A 24,875-nucleotide genomic window follows, 5' to 3' on the forward strand; every position below is an offset into this window, starting at 1 on the left:
GGGGCATACACTTGACCTACTGTTCACAAACATAGAATCACTCCTATATGATGCCCCTTGGCCCCTTACGTGGTCGGACCATTTCATGATCAAATTTACGAGCCCGTCTAGTTTCCCTCCATGTACAGGACGGCCTGCTGGTAGAGCCCTACTAATTCAGCGGCCTTGGAATAAGCTCACCCCCCAGACATTTGAGACAGTATTTACGCCCCCCCATTGGACAGAGGAGCGGGTGGTATCCAACGCCTTGTCGACCCTCACAACAGAAATGGGGAGAGCCTTGGATATAATCATTCCAACTAAAAAGAAATCAAGACCCCGCTGAATCGACGCTCTGCCCAATGGTATACTCCTAAACTTAGGCAGGAAAAATCTTCTTGCAAAAGACTGGAAAGAATCTGGCGACAAATGAAATCCCCCCATTCAAAAACTCTATTTAAATCTTCCCTATCAACTTACCACCACAATCTAAAAGCCGCAATATGCCTGTTTATCCCGAACCAGATCAAGCACGTGACCAATTCCGCTAAAGCGCTATTGGACATCGTGAAAGATTTCGTAGCCCCTGTGGCATGCAAATAACCCTCTATAGAATCCCAAGACCTCTGCAACTCCTTGGTGAGGTTCTTTCGGGAGAAAATTGAAATCATTTACTCGAATTTTTCACATGAGGCGCCTACTCCCTTCAACCTTGGCTGTACACTTATACGGACCGATTGCTCCCATGAATGCTTTCAACCTATTACTTTAGCAGAAACTTAGAAAGCATTAGAGGCCGCTAAATCGGGCTCCCCGGCGGACCCCTGCCCCCCGAAAATTATTGCACTTCTATCCCATACTTTGACTCCTACTATCCAGAATCTTTTCAATCTTTCAATTGCGGAGGGTGAAATTCCAGTGCCCTGGAAGGAAGCATTCGTCCATCCTATCCTAAAGAAACCCTCGGCTAACCCTCAGGAGTTGGGCAACTATTGCCCTATCTTGCGGCTCCCCCTGTTGGGTAAAATGCTGGAAAGTATGATCAATCAGCAACTAAACAGCTATCTTGAGTCAAACTGTATTCTGGACGCCTCGCAGTCCGGCTTCCACAGGGGTTTTAGTACGGAAATGGCGCTATTGGCCGTCACGGACTCTTTGCGGATGTCGGTAGATGCAGGGGGGTCGGCAATCCTGATCCTTCTGGCGGAGAGGTTAAGAGCTATTGGGATTCAGGATTCGGCCCTCAGGTGGCTTCAGAATTTCCTAATGGATAGATCCCAAACGGTCATCATGGGCCCCTACCAGGCAGAGAAAACTCCATTCGACAAGGGCGTTCCCCAGGGCTCCTGCCTTAGCCCTATCCTTTTTAACATCTATATGGCACCTCTGGCTAAGGTTGTGGAAGCCCTGGGTTTTGAAACTATTTCGTACGCTGATGACACCTAGCTGCTGTTCAACATCGGCCCAAATCAGGAGGCGTATAGACTCCGTTTTTCCAAGGGTATTTGGGAAATCTCTAACTGGATGACCAATAACTTTCTCCAGTTGAACCCTGGGAGGACGGAAGTCATGCTGCTGGGGAAGGCCGCGGCAGTCTGGTCCAAGGAGTGGTGGCCTACACAACTGGGTGCCCCCCCCCCACACACACACACACCTAAGGAGTGTGTGAACAACTTGGGTATCAAGATTAACCACTCTCTTTCCATGCAGGATCACGTAGCGACCATTTCTGGGTCCTGTTACTATAGGCTAAGACTCTTGAGGAAGATTTTTCCTTTTATCCCACTGGAGCACCGAAGAACCCTGACCCAAGCAATGGTCATTAGCCGTTTAGATTACGGCAATGCCCTATTGGCAGAAGCAGGAGCAACTTCCCTGAAAAAATTGCAGGTGATCCAGAATACGGCGGCAAGGCTGGTTTTGAACATGCCGGCGAGATCCCCCTCGCTGCCTCTGTTGAAAAAACTGCACTGGCTGCCCATAAGGCAGAGATCTATTTTCAAGATTTGCTGCTTGACCTTTAATGCCCTCCAGGGTCAGGGCCCTGTCTACCTGCAGAACAAGCTGGTAAAACATATCCCGAACCGCTCTCTGCGATCTAGCTCGCAGCGGCTACTACAAGTCCCTCGAATCAGACTCTACAGGTCAGGGGGCAGGGCCTTTTCTTATTTGGCTCCCAAGTATTGGAACAGCCTTCCTATCTCCTTACGTGTAATTCCTTCCTACCAAATCTTTAGAAAACATTTAAAGGCCTTTCTGTATTAGTGGCTCCTCCCTCTCTGGTTTCTTTTCCCTCCGGAGTACGTTCTGAGTAAGCGCCGAGATGCCTCATGGTGAGTCGAGCGCTATACAAGAAGGTATAAAAAAAAGAAGCAACCCTTGGCTTCCCCTTACTCTTGAGCAACTAATGCAGTGTAGGCTTGGTGCGCATGAATTGTGGATCGCAGGAGACCAGTTTATAGACTGTGTGCTCAAGCCCAGTTCCAGGCTGTCTCAGGCGGATTAATCGTAGACTATGAATAGATTTTCATTCCATCGTCTACACAGCACATTAAAGACTGTGCTTCCTGCTTACCCGACTAAGCCCAAAGATTTCTCGCCCCTCACATTACTGATCGTGTCCCCAGACAATAGCCATCTGGTTTTTAACCGCATGCGTGCGGCAGTTTTTCCCGCGGTATGCGGCATTTTTCAGATTACCGCGTTACATGACGAGCTCAGCTCGTCATCAGCACACGGTAGGTAACGCTGATGACGAGCTGAGCTCATGGAAGGGGTTACATTGTATCATATATCCCTACAGTTAAAGCCTGCCTGGGTGGAGAGAGATAGGGCTGCGTGGTAAAGGGATCTTGGTGCTCCTATTTCGGATAAGATTTGGTATTACTACTATATGCAGACTAAACTTGTGTCCGGCAATCACCGGCATAAGATCTTACATTATAAATATCCCCACAGAGACTACACTACCCCTGATGCATTGGTGGGATTTGATCCTACCAGATCCCAGAGATGCCCAAAATGTCAGGCAGACCATGCAGACTTCTCCCGTTTGGCACAGACCAGTGCGATGATAGCACCCCTTTGGAAAGACATCTTCTCCACTTTGTCTCTTATGATCAATCAACCACTCACTGCAGCCCCCCTTATGGCTTTATTGGGGTATGTCAAGTCATTGCCACTAAGTAATTTCACTGCTATCACTCTACTTTTAGCCAAACAACAAGTTTCTCTTGTTTTCTGGCACACTTTGCCTGCCTGGTTGAAAGACTTGTCCTTCTGTGATACTACTTCTGAGTTGTATGCTTCCCTACAGCCAGTTATAGCTAGGCTTAAAGATATTTGGAAAGCACTGCAGAATTATTTGTTGTCTATTATTGATTCTACGAATGATGAAACAGCAGATTAATTATATGTCCTGTTATCGTTTATTATGTTTGTCATTCCTCTTTATATTTGTATGACTGCTAAAGTGCTTTTATTTCTTTTTTGAGGTATGTCCTGTCTTCCAAATCTCTTCCTTTGCCTATGTCTCTTACTGCGTATATAATCCTTTCTTCTTTGGGTAACCTACTGTACCACACCTGTGAAATATTCTTTTGTATTCACGACTTTCCTTTATGTATTTGCTGGAAAATAATGAATAAAGTTTAAAAAAAATCCCCTTGCATGGTTAATGTTGGCATGGAGTTTCACAGGTATTAGTACATAAGATGGTCTTGCAAGTTACAATGAGACAAGTTTGGTGTTGCCTCATGTATGGGCTCTGCTGAATTTTCTGTCAGTCATTTATATTGTGCAACAATATTACCCGTAGGGGTATCTGGGAGTAGAGGTTGCTGCGTCCATGTCGAAAAGCGGGCTCTTGAGTCGCTCTCTGAAGTCTGCGAAGGAGGGTGCCGTTCGGAGGTGGAGGGGGAGGCCATTCCAGGCTTTGGTGATGATGTAAGAGAATGTGCGGTGATGGAGCGGTAATTTCTTCTGGTAATTTCTCAATGCAAAACCCTCATGCTACCTCTAATTTACCGCTGAAAAGGTGTTGGGCCCTTCACACCATCTATTACCTTCAGGAGACTTTAAATAAAGATGAACAGTCAAAAATGCAATTATTATTTTAAGCCAATAAAGAGAGAGTTGTTGAGTATTTTAAAGGGTTTTATTTTCTAGTTAAAAGTTAATTTTTCTCTGACCCTTTATTCATTAGTAAAATATCAATCAGGTTACATAATTTGGAAAACAGGAAAAATATCAATAATGCAGAACACATTACAGTCTGCATATAAGCATTACATGTAGGAAAGAAAATGTGGCGCAAAATTCTTAAAGAGTTTGTAAGAAAAATAGTCTTGCAAGGCTAATCAATAATTAAATAGTTGGCAAAAATCTCCCATAAAGAGAAATAAATGCCTAAGACAAATAAATCTTTTCAGACCTAATTAATTAGTCAAAGCATAAACTTAAAGTTTAGCATCTAATTCTATCCTGATCCACTGCACTCTCTGCTACTGTCTGTGTCTAAAGAGCAAGCAAGGAGTGAGACAGCCCGCCCTTCACAAGGCCTCAAAGGAATGTGGCCTGCAGTGCCAAAATATGACGTGGAAGCAAGAAACCTCCCCCTGACTCTCCTCAGATGCAAAATCCGCCCTTCAGCAATCTCCTGTGACGTTTCTCGTACCTAACCCATAGAATGAAGCAAAGCCTAAGCCAAAAATGAGCAAGAAGCCAGCTGAGCTGAGAACGCCAGCCCCTCCTCCGGAGAGGTCATTATTTATACTCTAATTCTTGGCAGACTACACAAAGATGTTTCATTTTCAGGAAAACTTGTACGTGATTGGTCAGTCATGATGGCAAGAGTTCTCACTACCCTGACTCATACATGAATAATTACATTTATAAACGTTTGCAACATTTACTAGGAAAAATGTTTCATTCAAATTCGTCCTTCCTTTCACAGCGCAGTCAGATGGACACTTTTAACTAACACTGGTGCATTGGCACAATCACAAGAATGTACAAAGTTCAAAGTGTACTTGACTCCTTTAGGAAAGCTGGTACAGTCTGCGCATGCTCCCTTTTCATTAAAATTGCATGTCATAGCCTTGCTGGATTCACAGGCAGCCATTTTTCTTAGGCACTAAAAATAAAAGAAACACAAAGAGAATATTAATTTCATGTAAATCAGCTCATTATGTTTCCCAACTCCATACTAATACCCCTTATAAATGTTTACCTAGCCAAGTTATTAGTTTCAAGCAGCTTTTCTATTATTTATGACAAGATGTAAAATAAACGTGCAATGTGCAACATAGCATTTTCATGCTTTAGTGTAAATTTTAAAAGCACACACAGTTAATATAGCGCACACAGTTAATACAGCACACACAGCAACATGCTTTAATGTTTTAGATAGCTTTTCATGCAAAAAGCATTTAGTCCCCTGTGTAGTGTTTGGTGCATTATTAATTCACACACATTATAAAAAGAGGTGTTATTAACTGAAAATATGTATCAAAATATGCAACAAGTCAAAGTCTTTTAAGACAGAAATAGTGAATTTAGATTGCAAGGGATGAGCTGGGAAGAGAGAAACACACTCTATTAATCTTCAAAGCTAAAAAGACCACTTTTCTCTACATTGCAAAAACACATGTAAATTCAGCAAACGCATTTCAGACTGAATAGGCCTCACTTTCATGTTTTTCATGTGCCATGTTTTTAACTTGCACCAAAATGTGCGTGGCAATTTAAATGCAGTCTGTCTGTAGCACAAACATAAAACAATGCCTGACTGCAGATGAAATCTGCTCCATCAATCCACCCTTCTGATGATTCAAATCATCATAATAAAATGATTTATAATTCATCACACATATTTAATTTCACTAGTGACAATCTTTTTTTTATTTTTTATTGAGCATATAACAATGTTACTTCTATTTCTAAGGCAAACACAAGTCTGGTCTGTAATCAGATCATATATAGCCAAGCTCAAATGTTTTAGTGCAGAGTTCTGTAGGTAGCTTCTTGGAGCTGTTAGTCTTCTTTAAAATAAGTAACTAAAATAATAAAAGGAGAATTCAACAGGACAGTTTCAGCATTTCTTTGCTCTTTGTCATCAGCTTGCCATCAGAATGGCTCATACAGTGTGGCATTCTGTACTTTTTCCATGCAAATTAGACTACTTAGGTGCTGAGAAACTCTGACATAGCACCATCAATCCTTTTGCACTTTTTCAACCAAGGCCTTTCACTCTTATTTTCACTTTGATCAGATTCAGATGTTTCACCACAGCATCTCTCAGACCAAAGCTGTTGCACCATCCATTATGCAGATCTTGTGTAGCAGCTGCAATCTGGTGAGAAACTGCACAATGTACATCAACCAGACCTACACAGCAATGGCTAGTGTTCTCATCAGTGTTTTCCACAAGTGCATCTGCATATGTATTTTCAAGCCACTTTAGTGTTGCTGAAACACAGTTTTTTGCAAAAGGTAACTGTGCTGCCATTGTGTTGCTTTGTTATGCTTGACACTTCAGGCAGATAGCTACAATCCATTCCTTGTCCAATTTGTTGTTCTGCACTCATTATCTTTGAGACCACATTAAGATCTGTTTTCAGAGAAACTGGCAATCTATACCTGGGCATCAGTTTTTGCAATAACACATTTGTCACTTTGCAGTTGTCATTTTTTTCAAAAATAGTTCTGATACAACCCTGTCGATATACTGCATGTTATGGTAAGGGCAATCAATTTTGAATTTTGGGCTGGGGTAATTACTAAAAGCCATGAAGCTTTGACAACATAATGTATAAGGAGCACAGCATGTGCTGCTTTTAATGTGTCACCTTTCAAACATGGGCCATCTACAAAATGGACATTGTTGGGCTGACTCAGACGTTCATCCTTAAAGTCTGAATTTGGCTTTATGCATATTGTCGTGATATTTAGACACTCATATTCAGTTTCATCACAATCCAATTCATTTGCTGACTTTTCTGTGAAGTTAGGGTCAAAGGTCATTGGGCAATACATCACAGACCTTTGAACACAGTCATCTTTTTCAATAGGCAATGAGAGACCGCAGCCCTCCCTCTCACTGCAAATTGGTGTGTTTTCTTTCAAATAAACTTCCATTCCTAGTGCTAGGGCGCGACATTCTTTCTCTTTCAACTCTAGGAATGCTTTTGTACAGTTGTTGTCCAATGGAAGCGGATCGGACACACCTGAGTGTGTCAGCCTCAGTAAAGGCTTAGCCACTAGGGAAAGGTTTAGTAACAACTCTCTACAGCAGCTAACCATTCCCAAACATGTCCTGACTTCTTTCTGAATTTGAGGTGTATTCATCTTGGAAATTATTTCCACCTTCTCTGGTGACACCTTTCTACCTCCCTTTCCAATTATGTGTCCCAGGTATTCATCTTCTTTTTGACAGTACTCCTGACTATTCTCATCCAATGGCACTGTGACATGAACTTGGCAAAAATCAATAAAAATAAGCCATTCTTCACCACATGGAATGTGAAAAAATATATTGGCTGGATTCGGTACCACAGGACAACATGGAAAAAATATGCTTTTAATCTCCTGCACTATTCTGTTCTTTTCATTTATTTTCTGTGAACCTATGATCAGAAAGTTACTCAAACTTCTAATCAATTCCATCAAAAATCCTTTTATTGGTAAAATTCCTGCAACTGATTCTGTTCCTGAATACATGTCATCTGGTTCAAATTTTAATAAGACATGTTCTGCACATTTTATTAATCTGGCATCCTTCTCTGTGAACTCTCTTATTTCTGTGTTTATTATTTTTTCCAAAGCAGAAGGTAATTTTTCAAATGTCTTTTCTGAAAATAATGCTACAGCTGTCTCTTGTTGGGCCATTTTAAAATGTACATCCTCATCAGGAATCTGAAAAATAGCATTATCCGGTGTAGAGTAATCTGTGCTGCTTAATTTGCAAAATAATTGTTTTCCTGCTAGGCCTGAGTCACAGACAACAGTTTTGCAATTTTCCTCAAATGGGCCTAATTTTGGTGCAATTTCTTCTAACACTGTGTTTTTAATTTCTCTGTTTAAAACTCCTGCAACTAAATCTGGACTTTCCACTGCCTTCACAATGGAATTGGTAAATTCAGAATTGTGAGTGTTAAAACTCTCATTTGCAAACAGAGCAACCTGTTGGACTGGATTCTGATTTTGTCTCTGGAAATAATTCCCATTTGCTCTGGACAACCTATTTAAATACATTTGAGCATTTTCCATATTTTGTGGGACCATCTGTGCTTCAAACATTCCTGCCATTGGTACCTGTTTCTGAACTGACATTTGCATTTGCTTAGCTGGCATATTTTGCACCTGCATTTCTCCATGTTTTTGTGCATCATGTTTAAATTTCGTTTTCTTCTTCCAATGCTCAAATCTGTTATAAAGATGGTTTCCAGCAGTACAACATCCATACCTGAATTTGCACATACCCAAACACCTTTAATTCCATCCTGTGTTCTTTTAATCTGTACCCAATCAACATCCTTTGCTGGCACTCTGCCCTTTAGGAAATAAATCACTGCTATATTTTCCTCCAAAACAACAGAAAATGATGGTGCATTCATGCAAACCTTTTTCAATGTCTCCTCACCTGGCCCTTGAACAACAACTTTAGATTCAAACCACAATTTAGTCAGCATGGCAATATAAAAGAACATTTCCAAGACCTCGGAAGACCGACCTGATGTCACTCCCCAAACGGCAGAATACATCAGCTGATCGGGCGACGGATGCAACATCCCACGGAAACGAATACGAGTGACCACCACGACGGGCCTACGACAACACGGCTACAATGAACCCTGAGCGGAACAGCGGACTGACCCCCTCGTCCTCCGTACTATACGCATGGGGCACATGCACCAAATGACCCATCGCTGGACATAAATCCAGGCACTGGCGGTGAGAGCCCACGATTGACGAAGCACAGCTGCGGAGACACTTTGCCTTGCCTGGAGATGGCCCGACTGGAACACGTAATGTATGGCGTCTTACGCATGTATATGATGGGTTCATTCTCTACAAGGGCGGCATAGACTGATACGTCCTCCCCGGGAAGGCATTATGCCTTCGCTCCACAAACATATTGACATAGTCCATTTGATCCTGTGCATGTAGCACACCCACCCCCTTAGACTTGAACATTGTTGCTCTCCTAGAGAGTATGGACGGGAGCACGTTTTGCATCCGACCTTTTGGTATTTTGCAAGTTCATATTGTTCAATGGTTTACTGTTCCGATAGCCATGTTTTCTCCCCCTCCTATGGTCACAGTGCAATGGAGCGTCATATCAAGCGCTTATGGGGTGGCGGGGGCCGTCTTCGTGATGATGAGCGAATATGTATGGGGGGGTGGAGGCAGAGGCGGATGGGAGGTTTTGTTGAATTGCTATAATGCTCCCCATTAAGATATGCACGTGGAATGTGAGAGGTATACACACACCATCCCGACGCTACCCAATCTATTCATACCTCAAACGCCACCACATTCAAATTGCCCTTCTGCAAGAAACTCACCTTAACAGCACTGAAATTGCTACACTACGACGTAGGTGGCGCGGACAACTTTATGCTACAGGGTTCTCATCATACGCCCGAGGAACGCTGGTATGGATCAGGCCGGGCGTTCCTTGGACCACACAAGATGTACATATAGACCCCGAAGGCAGATATGTGGCTATCCACGGCAGATTAGATGGTAACCCATTGGTCATAACTTCAATTTATGCGCCTAACACGGGGTTGGCAGATTTTCTCACCGGCTTATCACGCACACTAGCCCCCTGGCATGGGGTCCCATGGGTCATTGGCGGGGACTACAATAGTTCGCTAGACTTGGCGCTTGACCGTTCTCATCCTACATTACCCAACTCACAAGCTCAGGCCACTGCGAAGGCGCTACAGGCGTGGTCCATGCAATGGGGCTTACAAGATGCGTGGCGCACTCGCAATCCACACTCCAGGGTCTACTCATATTACTCGGGAGCACACGTCCTGCATGTCCGCCTTGATCGATTCATGGTCTCTAGCGAACTCTTACCCAATATCACGGACACCTGTTACATGGGACGCACACATTCCGACCACAACCCGCACCTCCTAGACCTGATGTGGGATCACCCTCGACCACCTATACCCACATGGCGATTACAACCCGATCTCTTACTGGACGCCATGTTTCGGGGTTCCATCAGCACGCAGACGGCACAATATTTTGAAGACAACACAGGCACGGCATCGACACCACAGATTGAATGGGACGCGTTCAAAGTGGTCCTCAGGGGACAATGTCTAGGCACCCAAGCACACTCCCGGCGACACTTAGAAGCGGATCTCAGGCGCATTGAATCTGACCTGCTGCGACTGGAGCAGTCCGCAACCGCTGGCCCCACCGCGGACTTAATACAAGCACGGGCAGAGCATGATACACTGATTGACAGATTGAAAAATGTCAATTACAGGGCCCACTCAGCCCGCACCCACCATTCTGGCGACAAACCAGGCAAGTTGCTAGTGTGGCTGATACAACGCGAAAAACGAGTCACTCCGGTGGCAGCGGTGCAGTCGCTGGCAGGCCCGGTGGTGTACACACAGGCGCAGATACACGAGGCCTTTGTGACTCATTACAGCGCGCTGTACAAATCCCGTCTGCAGACTACACCACCCGTCATAACCACGTACTTGGAGGACATCATGCTGCCTACCCTAACAGATGAACAACGAGAGGACCTAGGGTCACCGTTGATTGCCGAGGAATTTCGCGACGCCATCTTTGCCCTCTCGAATGGCAAGGCACCAGGCCCTGATGGACTGCCAGCGGAATACTATAAAGCATGCGCTGACATCCTAATTCCAGAGCTCTTATGGGTGTTTGCTGCGGCACTAGAAGACTTGGACCTACCCCTGTCTATGAATGAGGCAACGTTAGTGTCCCTCTTAAAGCCAGGTAGAGATGATACACTGCTCGGCTCATATAGGCCCCTAGCACTGCTCAACACTGATTACAAGATACTAGCCTCGACTCTCGCCCGGCGACTGGCAGGACTGGTGCCCGGCTTGATACATGACGACCAGAACGGCTTTGTACCCTCCAGATGCACCTCCCATAACATCCGTAGGCTGTTCCGGGTACAAAAGTATGCAACACAAGACTGGCCCAGGTCGGGCTGTCTAGTCCTGGACCTGGAAAAAGCGTTCGATTCGCTCGAATGGCCCTATTTGCTGGCAGTGTTGCGCAGATTCGACCTCGGGGATGACTTTATTGAACTGGTGGGATTGCTATATAGACGCCCAGTAGTGCGAGTCCGCACGAGCGGGCTACTATCGGACGCCATTAGAGTACAACGCGGCACCAGACAGGGCTGCCCGTTATCCCCGTTACTTTTCTCATTAGCAATAGAACCCCTTGCTGCACTACTGCGCGCCGAGGGCATGCACTGGGGGATCCCACTCGCAGATGGCGTACACACAGTCTCGCTATATGCAGACGACCTCCTTTTATACATCAAAGACCTTACCCACATACCTCGAGGCCTCTCGGAGATCTTTCAATCCTTCGAGACCATGTCAGGCCTCAAGGTTAATTGGGCCAAGTCGGGTGCATACTCGTTCAACCCTGACATCCCTGACCCTGGAGTCACGATCAATGGGGAGAGACTGCCATGGCACCACACAACGTTCAAATACCTGGGAGTGTACATCTACAGGACACCACAAGATGTACTGGATGGTAACCTGACACGCGCCATCACGTCTATAAAATCCCAGATTGCCTTTTGGAAATCCCTACCACTCAATGTCCCGAGTAGAGTGACACTGACAAAAATGATTGTACTCCCCAGACTCTTATACTACTTCGCCAACCTACCAGTGTACGTACAGGCGCACACCTTCAGAGAACTGGCCTCCATGATCAGAGACCTGATATGGAACACAGGCCGGCCTAGAGTAGCCCTCCGAAAACTATATGCACCGGTCGATGAGGGAGGCCTTGCGGTACCGAACCTCGAACTTTACTATCTGGCAGCCCAGCTACAATGGGTCACTGCTTGGCTAGCAGGAAACCACCTGGAAGACACAGCCACGAACACGGATATGTTTTCCTCCACGCAAATACATACAATGTTCCACCCCCTGACGCACCCAAGGAAATCCGCTCAGCTACACGTCGCCGTAGCGGTACGATGTTATGTCAGAAGCCTACGACTCACGAGAACAACCAAGCCATATGCCCCGGCGCTCCCACTCTTAGGCACCCCCAAGTCCACCTCTATAGTCACAGAAACAGCGCTAGAACATTGGACGCGCACTGGAGTAGACACTATGGCAGACCTATATGCTGATGGTGTCTTGATACCATTTGTAACGCTAGCTGCTGACACAGGTCTCCCGCCAGGTCAATTCTTACAACACGCCTCCATACTTTTAGCATACACACAGCGGTGGGGCAACATCACTGATGAACTACCGACGCACCAATTGATACAGAGCCTACATGTCATGGGTGATGGCACACACGTAGTGCACTGGCTACATCAAGCGCTATTGTCGCACACACAACATTCGCTGCAACCATTACGCGACCACTGGGCCACAGACAGGGGGAGGGACTGAACGGATAAGGAGTGGAAAATGATCCTATTAGGCCCCAGACACGTGCCACGGAACGAGCGCTTTAAACTGATGCAGTTCTACATACTGCATAGAGCGTACCTCTCACCCAGTAAGATTAACCGCTATTTCCCAGGAGCAGCGGCCAGATGCCCGAGATGTGCGCTGGAAGAGGCAGACTTGCTACACATGCTCTGGCAGTGCCCACGGATTCAGACATACTGGGGGGCGGTACTGACGACACTGGACAAAAGCACGGGCATGACGATCCCGCACACATGGGAGGCATGCATACTAGGCCTGTATAAGCGAACTTCATTAAACAAAGCCCCCTCTCGATTCTGGGACCTTGGCCTCCTCACAGCAAAAAGATTGCTCACGAAACACTGGAAGAGAGCTACCCCACCATTACCGGAACACTGGCACACATCCCTAGACACCTGGGCAAAGGCGGAAAGCACCACCCTCCATAACGAGGAAACGGCGGGCCTCCGTCAGTTCCCGATTGCGCAATTCTGGGACACAATGCTCAACTCTTTTCACAAGGAATACCTTCTCACACAAACCACGACAGAAGTCGCCCACCTGGACGATACCGACGATGCACCCCCTGCACATATTACATGCGGACACATCTGATGACGCCTCCACCATCACGTCCTTCCCCTCACGCCTGACATCCGTTATGACAGACGTACTGTCACCCCCCCAAGCCATGCCCACTTCGCCAGACACTTTTGAATATCGCCCACGCTCCCCATGACGCCGCACCCACACACTGACGCACACATCTTACTCCAGCATCAGCTGACCATACCCACCCCTTCCTGATTTCCCCTTTATGTCTCCTGTTCTCTATCCTCCCCTCCTTCCCTTGATGTTTATTTCGGAAATTATATCCTAGTTACACAAACATGGTTTGAAACGTTTGTGATGGAAAATGTAGCCATGATGTATGAAGCAAGGAAACCAGTGCATTGGGTGCTATGCCCCGTAAACATGACAGACATCTTTGAGATGTGATAGTGTATGTATTGTACCATTCATGCTTTAATTCTCCTATACCTCTAATAAAGGATATTTAAACAAAAAAAAAAAAAAGAACATTTCCAAATTAATGCACAACTCTTTCAATATTTCATCAAATCCATCAACTTGTCGGTACCACAGCAAAATTTTGTCTTTCAATTGTGGGAATGTGTTCAGAAATGCTGCAAGTTCACTTTTATTCTGTGGCATATGCATATACATTTCTCTCGCCTTTTCTCTCAATGAGTAAGCAAACTCTTCTACCTCATTCTGCTTATTATGTGTCTCAACTAAATCTGGTGGCTTCTTTTCCTTATCCAGTTTCCTTGCTAGGTTTGGTGGTTTCTTTTTCTTCTCATGTTTTCTTGCCCATTTGTCTCCTAATTTCTCAAACCCATTGCATTTAAAAAGATATTTTATTATATTTGCAATTGCATTTCTGAAGAACACATTTTGTCATTTGCTTCCTCATCCATGTGTACCCTAAAACTTTTCTGAAATGGAAATCTTCCTGAAACATCATTTTCATATTTTTCAGCCAAATCTGTCAGTCCATTATGTTTAGTCAATGCACATGCAGCTGTTTCCATACTCAGGGAAATGAATTCTTTTTCCTGACACTGGTTCACATTTTCATTATTTAAACAGCAAGGACTGTTAATTTCTCCATGTTCAAATGTTGAATTTAAAACACTAAGCGGTTTCTCTTTTTCATGGTCTGTGTTAATATGTTCTCCCATGTTCTCTATATTTTTAATCACTGCTGCTTCCTCAAAGCAGGTTTGAAAAATCCCATTTTCAAATATATTTATTTTATCCTGAGCTGCAGATGTTGTAAAGGCCATTTTTCCCTCACCTTTTAGTGCTTGGTGTAATTTCTGTTCAATAATATGTGTATGGAGAAGTGTGGCTCAATGGTTAGAGCGGCAGACCATGATGCAGAGGTCTAGCCCGGGACCAGGGTTCAATTCCCCGCCTCGGCGGGTCATGGGCTCAAAATTCCACGGACCTGATCATTCCCGCCTCGGTGCCTATTCCAATCATGGAGTCCCACTCTGCAACTCTGGGCAATAGCTTGCTTAATCTCCACAACGGCCCCCACAACGCTAAGGATGCCTGGCCTCCACCTTGGGGGTGCCCAGGAGTGGACACCTCACAGGGAAAGCCAGGATGGGTTCCACAGCGGTATTCGTACAAGCGCCTTGAGACCCTTGCGGGTGAGTAGTGCGCTATACAAGTATCAATTGAATTTAATTTATTCTGTATTTCTGAAATAAACCCTGGCAAAATCGCTCCTTCTGCAGCTCTTTGAACCTTTTCACTAGGGACAGTCATAATTTTTTTTAGGGATTATCTGTGCATCTGCAGTTTGTAATTCTTTGACTGAATCAGTCACATTTAAAGCAGTAACACCTGGAGGTATCACTGTCGGTACTGAATCAACAGGTAATGGGTCAATATAAAATGTTTGCACAGTTTTCTCAATCTGTGTTTTTCTCTGTTCAACAGAAGCAGTAGCCACTGCAGTACTTACTGGTGCACTATTTTCAGTATTTTTAATGGGAACCACATAAAGTGGTGGACACTCAGTTAACAATGCATCCATTATTTCATCCCCTGAATCATTATTTATTTGAAGCTCTATATCATCATTAATTCCCTTCTCCTGAATTTGGTGCTTTACCTTTTTATCCTCATTTGCTTTCTCTCTAGCTGATTTTTCCCACATGCTTAAGGCCTCAAATTGTGCAGCTTCAGGTGGTGTCTTTATTTCACATAACACTTCCCTTAATTTGTCAATAATTTGCAATTCAAAAGTACCATCTTTTGAAAACCTCAAAGCACCCTCTTTTTCAGTAATCTTGCACCATTGGTGAAACCACATACATGTATTTTGTCCCAAATTGGTAGACATAAAATGCACAGGTGTTCCTTCAGGAGCATCACCAATAAAAAACGAATTTTTCACTTTACCTCCTAACAGCTTCTTAAACCTTCAAAAAATTTCATTTTTGCAATAGTTCAATGCAATTTCTTTTTTCCAAAGCTGTCAGTCTCAATTTTAGTCAGTTTTACTCCTACCACTGACCCACCACAAAATCTTACTGCAATATTTTTCTTAATCAATAACTCTGTTAGTAACAACAAAAATACATTTGCTACTCTGTCTGTTGTGCTAAATAAAGGATAGATTTATATTCACTGCGATTAACACATTCAGCTTACCCTTCACAAAGTAAGACTTTCCGTTTACTCTTCAAACACTACAGGTAAATCCCTTCCGCTTACCTTTCACTCAAGCTCAGAAGAACCTGCTACTCCTTTGGACTTATCCTTCGGGATATAGCTTAGTCCAAAGTTTCACCAGCGAACCCTTTTGCTGTCAATCAAGCTCAGAAGAACCTGCTACTCCTTTAGTGTGACCCTTTTTAGGTGATATCAGACCAAAGTTTCACCAGCGAACTCTTGGCTATCAATCACTCACACAGAAAATAGTCCCTAATTTAACACTGCCAGCCCTACCTAGCTTCTCAGTGTTATTCCAACAGACGAGTAACCTCAGTGCAGTGTGGCTTCCATTTACCACCCGCTATTACTTCCCGGGATTCCACAGGTGTGCATACCTGCGTGTTCCAGACAACATAGAACAAGACACTAACTTAACATGAAGAGTTAAAACATGTAATCAATAACCAAAAAAGTATGTCCTATGAAATTACCAATATAATCAATAACACCATCAATTCAAAATGAGCAAAATGTCACCAACAATAAAAAAAACTTAATATTTTCAACACTTCAAAAATACATGCTAGCATATTAACAACATTTCACAACCCTATTGATACTCACACCACTTCTTGCATCACCTGCCAGTACTGCTTTGCCAGTCTTCAGGTTCTGAGCATTGGAGTCAGGAATCAGGACTTGGACATTTATCTATCTTGGGCAATTATTTTACTTCCCTCTTAAGGTCAATGATCCATTAGTTGAATAGTAGATGGTGAAATCAATAATCATTAATCACCAAACTAATCAATGACCATCCTCTGATTACCAAAAACTGATGAAGCGGTAATTTCTTCTGGTAATTTCTCAGTGCAAAACCCTCATGCTACCTCTAATTTACAGCTGAAAAGGTGTTGGGCCCTTCACACCATGTATTACCTTCAGGAGACTTTAAATAAAGATGAACAGTAAAAAATGCAATTATTATTTTAAGCCAATAAAGAGAGAGTTGTTGAGTATTTTAAAGGGTTTTATTTTCTAGTCAAAAGTTAATTTTTCTCTGACCCTTTATTCATTAGTAAAATATCAATCAGCTTACATAATTTGGAAAACAGGAAAAATATCAATAATACAGAACACATTACAGTCTGCATATAAGCATTACATGTAGGAAAGAAAATGTGGCGCAACATTCTTAAAGAGTTTGTAAGAAAAATAGTCTTGCACGGCTAATCAATAATTAAATAGTTGGCAAAAATCTCCCATAAAGAGAAATAAATGCCTAAGACAAATAAATCTTTTCAGACCTAATTAATTAGTCAAAGCATAAACTTAAAGTTTAGCATCTAATTCTATCCTGATCCACTGCACTCTCTGCTACTGTCTGTGTCTAAAGAGCAAGCAAGGAGTGAGACAGCCCGCCCTTCACAAGGCCTCAAAGGAATGTGGCCTGCAGTGCCAAAATATGACGTGGAAGCAAGAAACCTCCCCCTGACTCTCCTCGGACGCAAACTCCGCCCTTCAGCAATCTCCCGTGACGTTTCTCGTACCTAACCCATAGAATGAAGCAAAGCCTAAGCCAAAAATGAGCAAGAAGCCAGCTGAGCTGAGAACGCCAGCCCCTCCTCTGGAGAGGTCATTATTTATACTCTAATTCTTTGCAGACTACACAAAGAGCGTTTCATTTTCAGGAAAACTTGTACGTGATTGGTCAGTCATGATGGCAAGAGTTCTCACTACCCTGACTCATTCTAAAATCCTGACTATACTAGTTTTAACAAAAGAAGCATACATGAATAATTACATTTATAAACGTTTGCAACATTTACTAGGAAAAATGTTTCATTCAAATTCATCCTTCCTTTAACAGCGCAGTCAGATGGACACTTTTAACTAACACTGGTACATTGGCACAGTCACAAGAATGTACAAAGTTCAAAGTGTCCTTGACTCCTTTAGGAAAGCTGGTACAGTCTGCGCATGCTCCCTTTTCATTAAAATTGCATGTCATAGCCTTGCTGGATTCACAGGCAGCCATTTTTCTTAGGCCCCAAAAATAAAAGAAACACAAAGAGAATATTAATTTCATGTAAATCAGCCCATTATGTTTCCCAACTCCATACTAATACCCCTTATAACTGTTTACCTAGCCAAGTTATTAGTTTCAAGCAGCTTTTCTATTATTTATGACAAGATGCAAAATAAATGTGCAATGTGCAACATGGCATTTTCATGCTTTAGTGTAAATTTTAAAAGCACACGCAGTTAATATAGCGCACACAGTTAATACAGCACACACAGCAACATGCTTTAATGTTTTAGATAGCTTTTCATGCAAAAAGCATTTAGTCCCCTGTGTAGTGTTTGGTACATTATTAATTCACACACATTATAAAAAGAGGTGTTATTAACTGAAAATATGTATCAAAATATGCAACAAGTCAAAGTCTTTTAAGACAGAAATAGTGAATTTAGATTGCAAGGGATGAGCTGGGAAGAGAGAAACACATTCTATTAATCTTCAAAGCTAAAAAGGCCACTTTTCTCTACATTGCAAAAGCACATGTAAATTCAGCAAAAGCATTTCAGACTGAATAGGCCTCCCTTTCATGTTTTTCATGTGCCATGTTTTTAACTTGCACCAAAATGTGCGTGGCAATTTAAATGCAGTCTGTCTGTAGCACAAAAATAAAACAATGCCTGATTGCAGATGAAATCTGCTCCATCAGCGGTGTGCACTGCGGCTGCGATGGATGTGAAAGATGTGTGCGATGGTGAGAGAAGGGAATTGCAGATGTATCGAGGGAAGATGGAAATTCCACCGATGGGTGATGTAGAATGGTCCTTGCTTGTGGAGTGCTTTGTAGGCATGTCTGAGCATCTATCTTGAACTGGCTTCTTTTCTGGACAGGGAGCCAGTGGAGGTTTCTGATGGGAGGAGAGATGTGGGTATGCTTGGGGAGGTCCAGGATGAGTCTGGCTGCCGTGTTCTGTATTGTCTGGAGTTTGCTAAGGAACTGGGTGTAGATACTGGTGTAGAGAGCTTTGCCGTAGGTGGCTGGTGACGAAGGCTCGTGTGATGGTCTTTGTGGTGTTTACTAGAATCCATCGTAAAATGTTAAGTTTTTGTGGAGAATGCGGAAGCAGGAGGAGGCGACTGCGTTGACTTGTCAAGATATATATATAGGCATTTCAGCCAAATGAGTATATTTGATGTGAAGAGGGTTTTTTTTGACGGTTAAGGTTAAAAAATCAATGGAAAGTTTAAGGCAACCAATAGGAGACTTTTTAACTGCCAGTACAAAATATTGCTGGACTGTTTTGTAGCCCTACCTTGAAAATAGAATTTACTATTCAGTCCCAACAGCAACTTTATTTATGAACAGATAGATACACACAAAACTAGGCCACTGATGACCCATCATCAGTGAATTCCCTTTTAATGGGGTGCCTGGCCATTCATAGAATTCCTTGGTGGTAGAGTGGGAGGTGTGAAGATATTCTTCATGATCTGGATGCAGATTATATGGGACATGTCAAGGTACCCTTTCATCTTTTATAGGAATCCTTCCCCGTTTCCTCTTTTCTCTAACCTCATATTCCCCATATTTGTAGACCTTGGGTCTACAAGGTGCTTTGGACAGAAAGGAAGTATAAGTTACTTAAAATACATCCCACTCTCATAGAAGTGTAGTGATAATCATCATTTTCCCAGATTCCCTAAGGGGAATATTTAAAATGGTCATCCTGGTTGAGATTCCTCATGCAATAGAGTTGCATGACTGGGCGTTACTGTATATTTTCAGCATACATACTTTCAAATCCCTACAAGATGAGGCACAGGCTGTACGCCCACTCACAGAGAGCTCATTTCACCAGTGGGAAGCTTCGGAAAAGGAGAATAGAAATGTTCTGCCTGCCTGTCTTTGACGCCCATAGACGGCTGCAGGAGATCTTCTTTCACCAGTATACTTTGAGGAGGGGAGAGAGAAGAAACCCCATTATCCTACTTCCCAATCAATATCATCCAACACATCAGGATTAATGAGCAAGAATGTGATTTACATCATCAAGGATCCCTTTCGTTTTGAAGGAATGCCCTCAACCACGTTTCATGACATGCTTCATCGTAGGATATTTTCACACCCAAAACATAATTTTTTGTTTTGGTGTGCTCACCCAGAATTAGAGAGCACAAGATATATTTTAGGGATAAAGGAACTTTGGCTAAAACTGTCTATGGTGTATAGCCAACCTTATGGGTTTTTATTTCCTGGTTCCCCTGATTGGGTTAAAAACTTCAGCGTGAGATAGGCCTGGTTTATTATAGCTCAACCATCTTTTCAGTATCAACATATTTCAGCCGATATGTTGCTCAGAGATTGGGTCAATAACCTTCTTCAGAACTATTTGATCCCTAAGACCTTATTGATCCTACTGTACCAATTGTCAGTCATTCAATTCAACATGTGCTAGTCAAGAGGAGAAAACGTTTGTAATTGACAAAAGAAAGTAGTTGATCACTTTTTTGTTTGGCTACTGGGTTATTTTCAAGGTTTACAAGGTTAATTCTAAAACGGGGGTTTGCACAGGAGCATCTCCCTGTAGTCAAACAGTCTCCAAGGTATGGATGCCTCCAGAATTGCTCTGTCAAACCCTTCATGTCGGTGCCTGTAAGAATATGGCCACCATGATGCCATAGGAAGCAACATAGTACCATTCAGCCTAGAGAAGAATTCATGTTGCAAGGAAAAGTATGTTTTAAGATGGTCTCCTTAGAGTGGGTATTAAATTAATGCAGTGTGCTCTCAAAATACTTTCTCTGTCCTGAGCAATGACACCTTTCATGTTGTATGCACTAAAAAGGACTCGGTGATGGAAGTTGGTGGGTCTGGTTCTGTGGGTTTATTTTGATGTAGATGGAGTCTTCCTTGCTCAAGGAATCTAAGATAGGCTTTTTTTTTTACATGTTTTGCACTTGCGTGGTATAATCCTACACTGCCTTACATACGACTATGAAAGCTAAAAATTGAGGAGTAACGTTCACATTGTCACTCATTACTGATTTTCAGCATACTTTATTTGGAATGTAAATTTGTTTTCTAGAAAAAGTATCTTTTTTTATGAGTGTACAAGACAATGGGGCTACCCTGTCGCAATACATTGTGAGTTTAGGTATAAAAAAAACTGAGTTGTTTAAGATTCTTGTGCTTATTCTTTTGTCTTCGGCAGGATATGAAGTCTAGCTCCTTGATGAAAGTTCTGCAGACAAAGCCTATTCAAATCAAGGAGGAGCTAAGCCGACGCCTATTGGAACTGCTGGAGGCCTGCGCACAGCGGTTGGTTGGTGATGATGCCCTGCGGCAGCATGTGCTTCATGAGCTGTTGGCCGAGATCGAGGAGGATATTGAGCAGGTCACCGGAAAGTACAACCAGAAGCGCCAGAAGACCATGCTCACGGGGTTAGCAGCAGGAGTGGCAGCCATGGTGGCAGCGCCAGTCCTCTCTCTTTCAGCTGTGCCCTTGTCTGTTGCAGCCGTGGTCGGAGGATTCACTAGCTTGTTTGCGGGTAGTCGTATGCGGGCCGCTGCCAGGGCAAAAACGTTTGACCGAAAGAAGAACTGGAACCAGCCTGAGGGATCTGGGCAAAATGGAGACATTTAATCAGAAAACAGAGAAGCTACTAAAGAACACAAATGGTGTACCTCTCAGGGAAGTTTGGTTGATTCATTTCATGGCCATTAGTCTACTCTCCAAATTGTCATTCCGCAATCATTTACCTTGCATCTGTAGAAGAATCATTAAATAAGCACAGCTGCCCAAAATGTATATTTTTACAGTCCACTGCTTTGAATAAAAAAAAAGCTTTTCCAAAGTGGTTTCTTTTCAGGTCAGCCTTAGAGAACCTCGTTAAGAAAGTTACACTATTGGAGTGGTAAGATGGCTAGAGAGCGAGTGATGTATGGAATGATTGCAGGACGTCCCGTAGCCCCCAAGTACTCCTTCTATATTGGTGTCTTTCTACTATGGAAGTATTTCCTCTGACGCTACTCACGTTAGTGTGCATTAAATGGAGTATCCACTCTTACTTTTGTTGTTTTTGAGGAGGGAGTAGACTTCTGACATCCTGACGTGCTGATTTGCCCGATTTTCACTAAATGTTTCTCTTTATTAATTAGATAAATACATGGCAGGCCTCTTTGAAAGCTATATTCTTGTTATATTAGAGAGAGGCCTGGTATGATTTGCAGGTATCCCAGCAACTCCTCAAATGTAAATAGTACCCATCGTGCCTAGTTGATTCTTAGGATATTAATTAAGATAAATATTTATACAACGAATCTAAATGGGAATCGTTTACTTAGCCCTAGATTGTGTTGACTGTCATGTGTGGATTCGGTCTTTGTGCATTAACGCTGGACAATCGTGTGCTTGACTGTAAGACCTCTACAAACGTATTGCAGCGCCCAATGAACAGATTTGCCTTTTCAGTTTTACAGGATCCCCACAACCAGCATGATAAATTAATCCACTTAAGGCCTCATTATATATTGAGATTCTCTGATTTGGGGCAGGTATGCTCCCCCTTTAGAATTACCAATATTAGGGGAATCAGTGTTTCTAGCTGAAGAGGGATAAACCATGGAAAATGAGGCGAACCTTAGAGGTACACTCAGAAATGAGAAACTACTGGAAAAGATACAACACCCACCTAATTTCGCAGTTTTTGTTTCAACATGATCTTTTTTATTTTTTAAGTTTAAAATGCTTTATTAAAGAGAATGCAAAAAAAGTGTTATGAAACAATACACCTAATTATAAATAGAAGAAAGAAAATGTACATATAAAAACCATCTATAATTAGTGAAACATACACTAATAAAGTAAGGACCAAAAAGCTTGAATTTACATATAAACACAATACTAAACATATGAATTTTGACCATTTTTGAGAGAGTGAAAAGCAGAAGAGAAGAAAGAAAAAGAAAAGAGAGAAAGAAGAGATAAAAGAGTATAGTACTGTATATATTATTAGAGAAAACATTAACAGTAATGCAATAATAATAAAATGTAATAAACAATCTAGTCTTCATGGGGGTTCATAACTAATAACCTTGGATATGGATTGAGCAGATTGCCTGAATAAAAATGAGGTGAGTGGCAACCATAATAAATCTTTTTTTATTCATTAAAGGAATAGAGGTAGGATGAGTGTGATCCAATCTATGGTGATGACATAACAGATTCCACTAACCAATATAAATATTTTAGTAGTGTCTTTCCAATTTGTTGCAATTATTTGTTTAACGATGGCAACTGTTACATCAATAAACTTCCTGCCCATACCTTGAGATCGCCATAAGGAAGAGGACCCATCTAAAAAAAAAAAAAATGTGCAGGATATCAAATGGGATATTCGTGGACACCATTTCATTCGATTAATCCCAAATGCGTAACCAAAGCTTTTTTTTTTTAATCAAAGGACAATCAAAAACATGTAGAAGGGCACTTTTATCATAAGAACAAGACCAGCAATTAGCATTATTAGAAAGCTTGAATGTATGTAGATTCATAGGGATGATGAGTAATCTGTTATAGAAATAATATAATGTTTGCGTTGTGCTTGCTGAACGAGAGAAAGTTTGAATCTCAGCCCACCCTGAATTCCAGGTTTGGGAAGAGAACTCTTGATGAAGATCTGTTTCCCAAATAAGCTCTATTTTGCATTTCGTTTTAAGGTCAGAGAACCAATCAGAATCTTATATATGCCATAAGCCTTAATTTGTGAAGAGGAATCCAATGTAAAGGGAGGGGGCTGTGTATGTGAAACAAAAGTGGAGTATTGTAAAATAAATGAAAGCAGGAAGGTTTAAGGTGTTGGTAATGAGTGGCATGGTAAGAGACATCATATTGTTCCTGAAGGTAGGAGAAATCTAACAGAGAACCATTAGAGAGAATATGACCGATAGTTGAAATCCCTTTGTTGATCCATTCTTTCCACAAAAGAACTCTATTATTTAATTTTATGTGCTTATTGCACCAAATTGGAATTTGTGAAATAATTTCAGAACATGAATTAGAGGAAATAATTAAAGCTTTAATAATGGCTATAGAGTGAGTAAGTATTGGAAAGAAAAACGCCTTGGGGGGTTGAGAAATGTGAACCACCTCCCTGAAAGAAAATTGTGTAAATTGTGGGTGTTTCAGTTGACCCCAGATTATTGACGCTTCTTGATGATTCCCCGAAAAGGAAGTCCAAATATGTTTCAGTGTGAAGGGAGAATGGTATAGCCTGAGATTAGGAAGATTAACCCCTCCAGTATCTTTGGGTTGCTGAAGGTGGGCTCGTGAGATGCATGGTTTGCGTTTGTTCCACAAGATTTTGACTAAGGAGCAATTCATGGTTTTAAAAGAAAGTAACTGGAAGTGTAATCGGGAGTATAGACCAGTAAAAATTAACAATTGGTAGCAACATCATTTTAATTTCAGCTAGTCTTCCCCACCAGTACATGAATAAAGGGGAACAACCCTCCGCCAACAAAGTAATTTTTGTAATTTCATTAAGATTCATTTTAATAGTTTCTTTGATATTATTAGAGTATAGGACGCCTAAACATTTAATACATTTTGAGTTCGATGTGAACCCAGACTTCGTGAACATATATGGAAGGCAATATTTATTTAGGTGCAATACCTCTGATTTATCTATATTGAGTTTATACCCAGGAATGACTGAGTATGTATTTAGTAGTGAAAAGAACTCCGGTAATGATGTGTTTGAATTAGATAAATATACCAAAACATAATCTGCAGCTGCTATGAATTTTATATCCATGCTCTTAAATTGGAAGCCTGAAAAAGTTGACGATCGAGGAATTGTTTCTAGAAAGAGTTCTAGGGATACAATAAATAAATGTGGAGATAAAGGCCAACCCTGCCTAGTCCCTCTATAAAGAGGATAATAACTGGATTGATTAT

The 24,875-nt window shown here is 42.3% G+C and overlaps 1 protein-coding gene across 1 annotated transcript in view; it reads left to right on the forward strand.

Moving 5' to 3' along the window:
• LOC144768683 (RING finger protein 112-like) overlaps window positions 1–21,771 on the forward strand; it is a 352,704-nt gene extending 330,933 nt beyond the window's left edge. Inside the window, exon 17 of the mRNA XM_078652512.1 lies at window positions 21,129–21,771. Within this exon, the coding sequence (XP_078508638.1) occupies window positions 21,129–21,560 (432 nt within the window). The 3' untranslated portion in view covers window positions 21,561–21,771. The remainder of the gene's footprint in view (window positions 1–21,128) is intronic.
• The last annotated feature ends 3,104 nt before the right edge of the window (window positions 21,772–24,875 follow it).

This window comes from Lissotriton helveticus, chromosome 7 (assembly GCF_964261635.1).
Source record: "Lissotriton helveticus chromosome 7, aLisHel1.1, whole genome shotgun sequence".
NCBI lineage: Eukaryota > Metazoa > Chordata > Amphibia > Caudata > Salamandridae > Lissotriton > Lissotriton helveticus.